The 12,255-nt window shown below is 44.9% G+C and overlaps 1 protein-coding gene across 3 annotated transcripts in view; it reads left to right on the forward strand.

Annotated features, from left to right (window-relative positions):
• The first annotated feature begins 889 nt into the window (after positions 1–889).
• The window catches only part of HERC3 (HECT and RLD domain containing E3 ubiquitin protein ligase 3), a 44,037-nt gene continuing 32,671 nt past the window's right edge, over positions 890–12,255 (forward strand). Inside the window, exons 1-3 of one of the 3 annotated variants that reach the window (XR_008508300.1) lie at positions 943–971; positions 4,195–4,232; positions 5,594–5,851. Coding sequence is in view for 2 of the 3 variants with exons in the window: in XM_036382083.2 (XP_036237976.1) it covers positions 5,626–5,851 (226 nt within the window). In the remaining variant the exon portion in view is untranslated. Of the gene's footprint in view, positions 972–4,194; positions 4,233–5,593; positions 5,852–12,255 lie in introns of all 3 variants that reach the window. The other 2 variants (XM_054514529.1, XM_036382083.2) reach the window with 2 other exon arrangements.

The raw sequence follows: 12,255 nt of genomic DNA on the forward strand, positions 1-12,255 counted from the left end.
AATAAAGGTGATTTTTCATCTGATCTGTCACACATTTTCGGCTAAATGCACAAACACTGCAAATTGCCAGAAATGCAGTGTAAGGGCCACAAATACTTATGGGCACTGGACATACCTTAGGGACTTCTTCCCCCCATACTGAGCCCTTGCAAACATCTGAGGTTTGCTCCAAATATTGTCTGTCATTTTGGTGGTCTGAATGGGATGCAGATTGTGGAGCACAGTCGTCTTCTAATAGATGGCACTAAAACCAGAAAATCAGTACTTGGGAGTTACATAATTGCTTGCTCATTGGCCTCTTTTTTTTTCCTCCCCCTCTCTCTCAATGGAGATTTTGACAACAAACCTTTTTTTGAGGTTGAAACTTTCTGTAAAATTTGAGCTCCTAAACAAATGAGCCTGCCAGGTGATCAGAGCCCCCATAAAAGGAAGAAGAAACAGACTAGGGGAAAGAAACTGACTATTGTTATTAGTAAGTGACATTTCGTGCTTAACGCATTCTCAAACACTGGAAAGCTGCCTTTCCCTTGAGACCTTCATTTAGAACAGCTTAAATTCCGGAATGCGCTTAACTCGGCCCGTCGGTTTCTGCCGCGTTTAGAGCGGCGAGCGATCTGCAAGGCTAAAGCCGGGCAGCCCGGCGGGCGGGGGCCGCCTGTGCCCAGCGCTCCGCCCGCGCCATTGCAGCACCGCTGGGAAGGCCAGGAGCGCTGAGGCCTCGCCAGGAGCGCTGAGGCCAGGCCAGGCCAGGAGCGCTGAGGCCAGGCCAGGCCAGGAGCGCGGAGCCCCCGCCAGGAGCGCGGAGCCCACACCGTGCCCCGGCTCTGGGGAAAGGAGATTCCCGGCCCTCCCCGCGCCCGCCGGGGGCCGGGCCCGCCCTGCGCATTGGCCGCACCGCGCGTCACTCCCGGCGGCGGCAGCGGGGCTGGGACTTCCTCGTCGCCGCGGCGGCAGCGGCGGGGCTGGCGGCGGTGAGTGCCGGGGAAGGACGGCTCGGCCCCGCGGGGCGGCTGCTGCCGCTCCCGGTACCGAGCCCATCCGTAGGGGAGCCGGGGCTCGGGCGTGGCGGAGCCCCCGGCGCAGGACGCGCGTCCCCAGCCCGGGCGGCCGCGGGGCTGCGGCAGGAGCAGCTCGGCACCGCTGCTGCTGCTGCTGCTGCTGCTGCTGCAGCATCAGCTGGATGCTGCGGGGTGGGCTCGGGGCTACTGCCGCTCCGGGGTCGGTGTGTGCCCGCCGGGAAGCGCCGCTCTGGGCGTGGGAAGCGGCCGCAAGAAGCCCGGGTTGTCCGGGGTGAAGGCAGGGAGCGAGCGGTGTTTGTACTGGGATTGCAAAATGGAGGTGATGGCGGGGGGGTTGTCGTGTTTGATTTTAGGTATCTCTTTTTATCTGTTTTCTGTGGGGGTATCTCCATCTGAGGGTGTGCGGCTGTGCAGTGGGAATACTCTGCTCCTGCTTTAACTCATTTGCTGGTACACCTTGTATTCTCTTGCTCTGTAACCTGCTTTACATTGGACATTGAGTTGGACTGAAACGGAGGCAAAAAGAAGAAGAAAGTGGGCTTGGAGGCTTGGTGGCAGAAAGAGGCAGTAAGTTCCGTCATTGTTGAGCAATGCTGGAGTACAAGAAGCACATTCGTTATCTGAAATCTCACAAACAAGAGGGAAGGAAAAACTTGTTTATTCATGCCCTGCCAGTTGGCAGATCTCTTTGTTTAGAGAGCATTGAGCCTTGAGTGTTGTTTGTTGTAATTCTGATATTTACTTAGGTGACTTCCCCCAGAGTGTTGTTTGTTGTAATTCTGATATTTACTTAGCTGACTTCCCCAGAAAGGTCGCAGAGTGGAAATGGCTTTAGAATATGTTTGTGTGATTTTGAGGAGAGACTCTGCGTGACATGAGAGCTTTTAAAAAGAGAGAGAAAAAAGAAAAAGACGAAATACATCCTGTCATGATCATACATACAGCATTATTATTTTACTAATCCACGGAGGCTGTTTTTTCACCAAAGGATATATACTTAGTATGTCAGCAGAACCTTATTATAGCAGAGGGTGAGTCTTCCACCCACAATAGATTTCCTCAAAATATTCCTCACAGTGTGAGGTTTTCCTAGCTCTGCCTGTGCTATGTGCATCCTTCACTGTTTTGATGACGAATTATTCCTGGAATGTCAGGGTCCAAGGATGTGGTGTTATATCTTCCCCTCTCCTTTTTCTGTGTGGGGAATCTCTGCAAATGCCTGGCTTTACTGCATTGCATCTGTTCATATCTCTGAAACATGAATACCACGCTGGCTGTGTTGGGATTTCTGAAGAGCAGGATAGGTTATGTGGTTGGGTACTGCAGTTCTTGTGCTTTTTGCAATCCAATTTTTAAAAGAACTCTGAACTTTAATCCCTAACTGATGCATTTAAGAAAAACCCTCTCTCCCCGAAGGGTTTGCCCTGTGAAGATAAAAATTCAGCTTTTTTAAGGTGTATTGAGCTGGGCACTAGGAATATTAATCACTTACATAGAATTTCAGATAAGTGAATATAAATCGCATGTTTAATGTGTACATGTGTATGTGCAGGCACATGGCTGTTAGTGCTTGCCTACACTAGAAACTTCTTATGTCATTGTTTTAATATGAGGAAGGTATGCAGTTTGTAGAGGTAGCTTGCAGTGGCACATGCACTTTTACTTCCTCTGTTACTGTCAGAGCAGAGTAACTGCCTTAACCGGATTGGAAACAGAGTGTGAAATTGTTATTTAAAGTCTCCTCGTGTTTCAGGACACAGCTCCTACTTGAACATACAATGTATTAAGACCTCCAGCGTTGTGGGGTTTTTTTTAGGGGAAGAAAAAAATAGTCTTAAAGTTGTGGTTTTAAATATGTTTTCAGCGTAAGTAAATTCACCAGGCCATTTGAAATGTTTAGCTGTGCCTGTGCACTGAAATTGTGAGTGGCTGTGTTTTTTGCTCTGCTCTCCACTGGAAAGTGTCGGTCTGTTTCTGTGAAACTGAGCTGCACAGAGATTTATTGGCAAAATGTTGGAAGATGGGGGTGGATAGAGATGGTATAGTCCATAGAGATGATTTTAGAAAAAACTAGTGAAAACCACATTTTCTATGTCTGGTATAGGGATAGTTAAATATGAGGAGCTTCAGAAAATCTGGCCGGTAGCATGAATGAAAGGTTGAACTCTGAAATATCACCCTAGTGTTTATATGGATTACTGGGAGTTTGAACTCCTCAGTAGTTTCAGTAGTATTGTCTTAACTGGAAGAAAAACCCATCTCTTACCAATCACATCATATTCCTTTGCCCATTAGCAGCAAATTCTTGTGTGGAATATGAACACAAAGAAAGTAATTAATGTATTTTTAGCATTTTAAAAGAAACTAGCACTAGGGAAGATGACTGTAGTCTACAGGGAGCAGGCTGTTGAGGTACTCTTTTAGAAGGTATCCCAAATTAATACTTAGCTCATGTGGTACAGTGTCATTGTAGTTCAAGTGGAATACTGGTGAAATCTTTTCACCTTAGAGGCAGTATCTATTTATCCTAGCAGGTTAGTGATCCTTGGGTCTTCAGGAGTGCTGCTTGTGTCTTTGTAACACGCAGTTCCCCAGGCTGAGAGAAATGGCAGTCCCAGATTTCTGCTGTTCCAGTGTTAGTTTTGAAACGATTCCCTGCCACCTTCAGGGTGTTGCTCATGCATTTTTAGTTTGGGTTTTTTTGGTGGTGTGATAGAACATGAAGTTCACTCTAAATGTAGCTGTTTAAAGCACATTTAAAGCACATGCACACGCTTCAATTTTCTCGTGTCCCACGGCATTCCTATTCTTAGTTTAGTCAGCATGGAGGGTGTCTTCCATCAGGCTCTTGTGCTTAGGGCAACCAGCTACAGAGTGTACACCATGACTGATTTAACCAGAACCTTGTATGCTCCTGCTTTTTTAACCAGGCAGAGCCTTGTTAAAGGCTCCTGCTTTTTCCTCTGTGTGCTTTGGAGCTGGCCAGTGATAAGCACACGTGGGTGTGAATGAGTTGAATTATGCTGCGAAGGAAGAAGCGCTGCTAGAGATAAACGGGGTCCTGCATTGCTTTAAAGCACCTAATAAGAGATCCTAGGAAACAGTTTGTGGTAGGAAATTGCACCACTGATGAAGTACTAACTGGAAAATCCAATCCTCTCCCTTCCCCTTCCAGCTCAGTCATGCCTCAGTGGAAGTGACCACAGCTGACAGGTAAAGGGTAAGAGATGAACACCTGTGTCTCAGGGCTCAGATTAGGAAAGGCTTTATTGCTAATACCTAGAGCTTGAATTAGCACCAGGTTTTGGAAACAAACCAAATGCATGTGTTTCCTGTCTGCTCAGAGTGGGAGAAGGAATCTTTGGCACTTCAGGGGTTACCCTTTGCTTTTCTATCTTGTGCTACGTTAGTAAATGCTGCTGCTACTGCAAATTGCCTTAGCTAAAGCTTGGCATGGTGTGTCCTAAGACTTGATGTCTCAGATCTTTCATTTTCTTATCTTTCTCCTTCCCTTTGGGAAAAAAAAAAAAAAAAAGAAAGGCTTTAGCTAGTTTCTAGTTGAATGAGAGGAGTTCTCAATGTCCTATTAGTATAGCATGCTTAACAAATAACCTAAACCTATTGAGATTAGAAGTGACAAAGGAGTAGTACTAAAATCTTTCATGTGCTTCTTATAGAATACAGTTTTCTTCCCCCAGCTTTTAGGCATTAGCATCCTGTTGTCTTTATCAAGTTCAAGCCAAGTAAATCCTTGGATCTTTTATATTGCTATATTTTTCCCTTCCCATGTTACCCCACTCTGAAATCCCTGACTTTGACTGAGCACTGCACAGAAGATAACTCCTGACTGCTGGCAAGTTGCAGCAACGTGACCTGTCCACTGCTGTCAGGGCCAAGCTGTCAATGTGCTGCTCCACGTGAGCTGCTGCTTCTTGTGTAATTCTTGCTGCAGTTCAGGGCTGTGTGTGTGTTCAGTGTGTGGCTCAAGTTCAGTGCATGTGTCTGTGCATGCACAAATTTGGGTTGCAAGACTGTGTTCAATTGAGCAAAGTACTCTTTAATCTGTTTTTATCAGAAATAGCACATTTCTGTATTGGCTAGTACACTACAAATATCTGTGTTATTCTGTTCAGGGCTAGTTTAACCACCTTGGAGGTAATTTTTTAAAGATTTACTTAGAAGCAGCCTCAAATATGACACTTTAAAAGTTCAAATTTGGACCTGTTAGTCTGAATAGCATTACAGTTGGTTTGAGGCATTGTTTGATACTTGGTTTTTGAAGCAGAGCAATTTTGCAGTGTAAGAGCTCAATCTCCTGGGTTTCAGAACATTTCCGCTGCCTCGCAGATGGAGATGGCCAAGGCATGAAGGTGCTGATTCAGTACCACAGCTGAGCTGTCTTGATTACTCTTTGTCTGTGTAATGGTTTACTGACAGTTCACAAACCTGACAGTCATGCAGGAAATGCCTTTTCTGGTTGTTTCCACCTCCTACTGTGAATAACTGGATCTCTGTAGGATCATTTGTAGTGTACTTGCTTCATTCACACTCATTTCCCTGTCTCTCTTGCCCAGGAAGGATACATGACTTGCTGAAAAGAGAGAAAATGCTATGCTGGGGCTACTCGTCTTATGGACAGCCTGGGATAGGTAGCAACCTCCAGGTCATCATTCCTGAACCACAGGTGTATGGCTTCATCCATGACAGAAATGTCAAGGAGGTGGCATGTGGAGGAAACCACTCTGTGTTCCTGTTGGAAGATGGGGAGGTGTATACCTGTGGCCTGAACACCAAAGGTCAACTGGGGCATGACTGTGAAGGAAGCAAGCCAGGTAAGTCTGCTTTTTATATGCACTTCAAGCTGTCTTGAGGCTGGTGGGCTGAGAACATTATGAAAGCTGCTTTGTGCTGATTGCTGTGGAGCTGGAGCAGCCAGCAGAGCTGATAATCGTGTCACATAACACAGTGGTGATGCTGAATAACACTGGCTGGCTCTGGAAAGCTGAAGCTGAGCAGCAAGGGTGAGGAGACAGGTCTGCTCACTTTGCCTGGGAAATGCATCAAAACAGAGGCGAGCACAGATGGTCTCAGGGCAGATTTTGTTATCTGGCATTATGTTGTCTCTTTATAAAAAGGAGGAGAGGCCCATGAGTCACGAGTGTCTTCTGCTTTGTCTTTCCAATTGCATTGCATTGTTATGCCCACTCTTAATCAGCTGTTGCTGGGAATTTTCTCACACCAAAGAGTACAAGTGGATCTGTGTTGAGTAGAATTGTGGAGAACAAATTTGTGTTTGGCCAAGAGGGTTTGTAAATTTTGTTTTCCCCTTTCAGAATCCCTTGTCAACTTGTGCCTTCACTCCTTTATGTTTTCTTAGTCTGAAAGAAGGTCACTTTAGTGTTGTGTTCCCCAGACTCACATTGCATCTTCTTCGTTGTCTTCTGATGGACAGAACTCATGAGTGCTGAACCACAGGCAGCTACTCCCTCTCCTTCTCAGGGTGAAGGAGTGCTTTAATTGTAAGTTGTTCTTGGAAGAAACCCTGAAGCCTTTCTTCTGGACTCTTTTGAATGTTGGCTTTCCAGTTTATCTTCCATTAACTTCTTAGTTTTGGCATGTGGTAAAGATACAGGTATTTCTGTTTCCATAATATCGAAGTCCTGTGCTGTGGGTAATTAGAGTAAAAATTCCTCAAACTGCAAGCTGCTCTCTGTAGGGCTTGGGTCTTCTAGTGTCATCTTTTATTGTGTGATAGAGAGAAAGTGTATACAAAACATCCTCAGTTCCCCAGGCAGTGTGTGCAAATCTGACCAGACTGACCCTATTGCTCCTTTCCTCTGTCCGTGTCTTTTGTCTCTCTTCTCTCAGAATGAGTTGGCAGGTGTTGGATGCTGGATGACCAGGGCGCTGGATTAGAGGAGTTCACCTTGAATCTGCTCTCTCTTGCTTTTCCTAAAGTAGTTTCTAGACAATTACTGAAAGAGATTGGGAATAGCAGGAGTGCTGAAGTCCTCTCTCTGTGCATCTTCTATAAATTTAGGCCCTGGAATAAATGAGATGCTTGGTGAAAGGAAGCCAAGCCTAGTGAATATTCAGCTCAAACTGCTGAAGATACTTCATCCTGCAAATCACCCAGCTAGCTCAAGACTAGTGCAGAGGCCCCAGAAATTCAGTGCTGTTTTGAGTGCTCCAAAGATACTCTGAGAAACATCTTTGGGCTATGCTGCTGTTTTACCCATAAAATTAAGCAAATGTAAGCTGCTGGTGAAAAGGGAGGATTCACAGCAAGTAGATCAGAGCTGGAATGAACTTGGTGAATCCTGAATGCTGAGGTGTAGACCTCTCAGCTAGGTAATCCTGCTTTCAGCTAGACCAGTAGAAGAGGGCCCGTCTGAGCTTCTGAAATAGAAATGAAAGGTTCTTTGTGTTTGATCCCAAGTGCCCTTCTTCTACCCTTAAATTAGGGTCTGTCACCAAAATGTGAAACCACGTCCCACTTACCCCACAGGTTTATGTTTTTTCTGAAAAAGGTTCTGCAGTGCTGCTCTCTGAGGAGCCTGTGGCCATCCCAGAGAAATGGGTGTTTCAACATAGCATTACTGGCTGTGCCTCCAGTGGGATTTCTGCTGGCTGGGGCAGGTGGGAGGCACGTGCTGTAAAGCAAGGAACAGCTGCTCTTTTTAGCTTACAGTGAACAGTCACAGCAGCCTTTATGGTAACAGTAAACTGGGGGAGAGCCCCATCACACACTCCTCTGTGCTTTGTCTTGCAGCACTGGGAGCTGAATTTCTTAGTTTTCATTTGCAAATGGGAACAAGAAGAATCAAGCCTTCCTCTTTCACCCCCACTTCCTCTGCATGGGATAAAGATGGTATAAACCCTTATACCTTCTGTGTAGAAAGGCCCGTTGAAGATGCTCTTTTCTATTTTCCATTGTTGTGGGCTTGTGAATAAAGCCATGCCTGATGGGTGATGAAGATGCATGTGGGGACACAGGGTCCTGGGCTGTTGGAAATGCTAGAGAAGACCATCAGGAGGAGTCTGCAGTAGAGAATGGGAGAAATGCCAGGAACTGGGAGTCCTGGAGCTGCATCTCTCCAGCCTCTGCTGGACAGGGCAATGTGGGTTGAGGTCTTTTGGTTTTCCTGCCCTGTGGCTTGGTCCTGTCAAGTCTGTGAGTGCAGCTGGAAATGGGACCTCCGCCCAGCTTGAAGTGAGCTCCATCTCCTGATGTAGGAGGCTGTGACACAGTCCTGACTGTCCCTTTCAGGCAGCCCCTGGGGAGCCTCCTCTGGACTTCAGAAATACTTTTCAGGGCTTTACAGAGTGCCTTGCCTGTGTTTGAGAGTAACACAGAGATACAAAACTGTGCAGGGGGTTGTGAGCCTTGGGAAGGCTGCATTGATTTCCTGGAGGGGGAGTGATCCCCTTCCTGCTGCCTAGGTCTTCCCTGAGAGGAAACTCCCTTTTATTTCTCACTATTCAATTTTGCTTCTCATTCATGCTGCTCATGAAAATGTCAAACGGTGGTGCAGAATTGTTTCAGCAATTCCTCTTGGAGGAGCCCTTTGGAGGGCACCTATTGAAATGCAAGAAAACGTGTTAATTAAAAGCTGTGTTTATGGTCACATCTGCTGACCTTGTGGATGTAATGTGGAGAGGGGGATAGCAGCTGGCAAAGTGATTCTTATGCCTCTCTACAGGGAAAAGAAATTACTGGGGGAGTGCATGCCACTGAAAGAGCATAAGTCAGTAGAGGTTTATTTTCTGGAATTGTCCTTTCCTCTGGATTTTACATTGAGGTGCTAAAATTAATATTTAGCATGCCTAAGAAGTTTAGCCTAACTAAAATACCATGCCTTTTGACTAAATGCTAACTGCTTCTAAGTGTTTCAGACTCTCTTCTTTTGATAATACCAGGGTGATACCAGGTGTGGCACTCCCATGGCTCTACCACAAGCCATTTTATCACATTGTCACCCTGCTTACCAATTCATTTTTTCTTCATGATGATTAGTGAGGTACTTGAAGTATCCACCCCACTTAGGGGTGGATATCTGGCTTTGTTAATACTTTCATGATTGTTTTTCCTCACCCCTTTTTTTTTCCTTTTCCTCCCAGAATCATTCTGTAGTTTTTGTCTCTGCAATCACTTGGCAGGGATGCAGAGGGAGAGGAATGCTGTTCCAGTGTTCTCTCACCATGACCATGATTAATAAAGCTTCTGTCTGACCTGCCCTAATTCTCACTTGTGTTCTTATGCCCTTGAAGTCTCCAGAGTCTCTGACCATGTCTGAGGAGAAGCAATTTGGTAGTGAAGTATTGAACCTGCTGTTTTGCAAAATTAGTCTGAGTTTGCATTGATCTCCTGAAATTTATCAGATGATAACATACAGTATGTCTCTAATAGGAAGCAATAATTTTCTACTGCAGTAGTTTTAGAAAAAAAAATATTCTTCATAAGTATATCTAAATTTCTCCTTTTTCAGTCCTGTAATTTCACTTGGATTGATTTTCTTCAGGTCTGCCATGATGTCTTGGCTCCCTATGATGATTCTTAGATAAGTATTTTATCTGAGTGTGCATGCTGGAGAACAAAGGACAGGCTGAGGTACCTAAGGTAAAGGCTCTTTTGGGATCTGGATGGAGTTACAGAGGAGTGTGAAACACCTAGCTGGTTGTTAGTAGTTTGTAAAGCTTTAAAAACCTGCTCAAGTCTGAGATGTCAGACTTGTTTTCAGCTCTAGAGATTTGTTTTGTTCAAGTCATTTGGACTTCATTTGACTTCTGCTAGTGAGAAGTCACTCATTGGCTTTGGTAACTAGTATCTCAAGAGAGTTACAGAACAATGTCTCAAGCCAAATTTGCCTCAAACCTTTTGTCTGGTAAGATACATCAGACAAACCTATGATTTTTTTACAAAATTCCCTGTCTGGATGCAAATTTGCAGGGGAGCACTACCTTTGTGTGCACTGTGGAGTCTATCTGCTCATAGCTGCTGATAGAGATATCATCATAATGTTCATTCTCTTTCAAAAAGCAGGAGGAAAACACCACCGAAACAAACAAATAAACCAACCTAGGTGATCCAGATCTTCTGGATTTCTCTGAACTGAGTGGCCTTTCTTTTCAGATGTTAGTCCACTCTTCTTGAGCCTCAGCACAGGATTACAGCAGCAGAGAGCTCAGTGTTCAGGTCAGGGCAGCATGCTTGTTAATCATAAGCCCTGGAACAGCTGAGAATTCAGATGTGCCACCTGCTTGGAAGGACAGTGTGTGTGGATCTTCCTGTTTTAGCCTCCTCCCGGTGGGTGAGGAGTCAGCCACGAGGTCCTGGCAGCTCTGGAGGGGATCTGGCAGGGCTTGTGTTTGTCCTGAGCAGGTTGCAGACAAAGAGCTGTGTATGTTTATGTTTCAGCACTCATTATAAAAGTTGTTTGTAAAAAACCAAAAGTGATTAAACTGGTCACCCCTTGCAGAAGTTGGGTATGTTCATTTGTACTCATCCCTCTTGCTCCTTTGATGGATCACAGGATCTGACCGAGCTATTTCAGGGTGCTGTGCCTTCACTGGTGGCTGCAGTGGATTTGCTTTATGGAGAGTCAATTTCAGCTGAATTGATGCCATTTGGGCTTCAGAATGATTTTAAAATTAGATGTCAGCATTTAGAATTAACTTAATTTAGAAACAATTGGTATTTGGTTGAGTGAGAAGTAAAGGAAGTGCTTTCCCTGAGATACCTTAAATATGCCTGTGCTGTGTTGAATTGGCTGGCTGAGGGATTTGAATATGCCAGATATTTATAGTGAGGGTTGCTTTAAAATTTGTGTGGTCTTGATCATGTGAACTGACTTGTGCCAGTATTTTCTGAGACTGTAGGACTAGAAGAACCTACACAGAGGAGAGAGAAGGCTTTTTAGGAGGGCCTAAACAAGTAAAAATTTGATTTCTTGACAGTAGAGAAACCTACTCAGCACCTAAAATGGCTGTAAGGTGTTCTCAGATGCAACTCTGAAGTCGTCTCTAAACAAAGATGTATTATTAGAACCACCAGGTTCTTCTCTTGATTTCATTTTGCTGAGAGGTAAAAACAAGGATGAGCTCAGGGGAGCAAGGTGCTAGTTTTTTTACAGTCAGTATGATCTGTTGTTACAGAGGACATGAGAGACAGTTTTAATGCTCCTTTACCTCAAAAGGCAGAGCTGCAGTAAGAATGACCAGCTTTTTGCCTTCTGACTGGGGGTTTGTAGGGCAATTTGGCAACCTGAAATTGTACTTACCTCTGTGGTATTTGTTACTTGTCACTCCTGTACCATGCATACTCTTCAGAGGCTTTCAGAAGGTGCAGCTGACATAAAAGCCTGCCAATGAAATAAGGGCTGCCTGCCTGCCTGGCTTGGAAGGAGCAGGAAACCTTGGCACGGTGCGTGGCACTAATGACTGGCCCCTTTCCTGCAAGCATGCTGAGGCTGCAAGATGTGTTCAGGATAAAATGGGTTGGGTAGCTGTGTGTGCTGAGTTAAAGGAGAGGGAAGAAGCTGGAGGTGATAGATGCAAGTTTTCTGAATGCCCCAACCTTTTTTTAGTCAGAATAGTTGTTTGTGCTGGACAAAAGTGATGACTTGGTTAAGGTGAGTAAGTATGGCTGAGAGTCACAGCTTCTAGGAGAGATTTGTTTAGTTTGGTGGCTGTTGATTTTGATAACTCAGTTAGTTATCTTTAGACAGCCCAATGTTCTTCCTTAAGCTGTATTGGAAATAGGACTTTTTGCCATAGATCTGTGAAACAACTTCTTATCAGAAATAGGTGTTTTTGATAGCTGAAAGAGCTGGTAAGACATGCTCACTCTCTTCAACACCTGACCTGCTTTTTAAACAGCTGCCTGCCTATAAAACCTCACCAAAAAGGAATCTACAGGAATCTTTTCTCAGAATGCCCAGTTGATAAAATTAATACATTTTTTTAATGTTTAATAGGACTGCATCCTTTGCCTCCCCTTTTCCAGTCACCATGCTTGTTTGCAGTAACATATTTTCAAGTAATATTTGTGAAGCTGATGGGAATGCCCTTGAAAGCAAGGGCAGAGGTGCTCTACTGAGTGTGCACTGTGCAGGTGTGGCTTTTCAGAAATATGGCTTTGTCTTGCTCCCATGCAGACCGCTGCAGGATTGAAATAAATGGGAACAGAGTGAGGAGCAAATCAAGTGCTTTTGAAAATCGTATTACTTAATCAAAG

Source organism: Molothrus ater, chromosome 4, assembly GCF_012460135.2.
Source record: "Molothrus ater isolate BHLD 08-10-18 breed brown headed cowbird chromosome 4, BPBGC_Mater_1.1, whole genome shotgun sequence".
NCBI classification, from domain to species: domain Eukaryota; kingdom Metazoa; phylum Chordata; class Aves; order Passeriformes; family Icteridae; genus Molothrus; species Molothrus ater.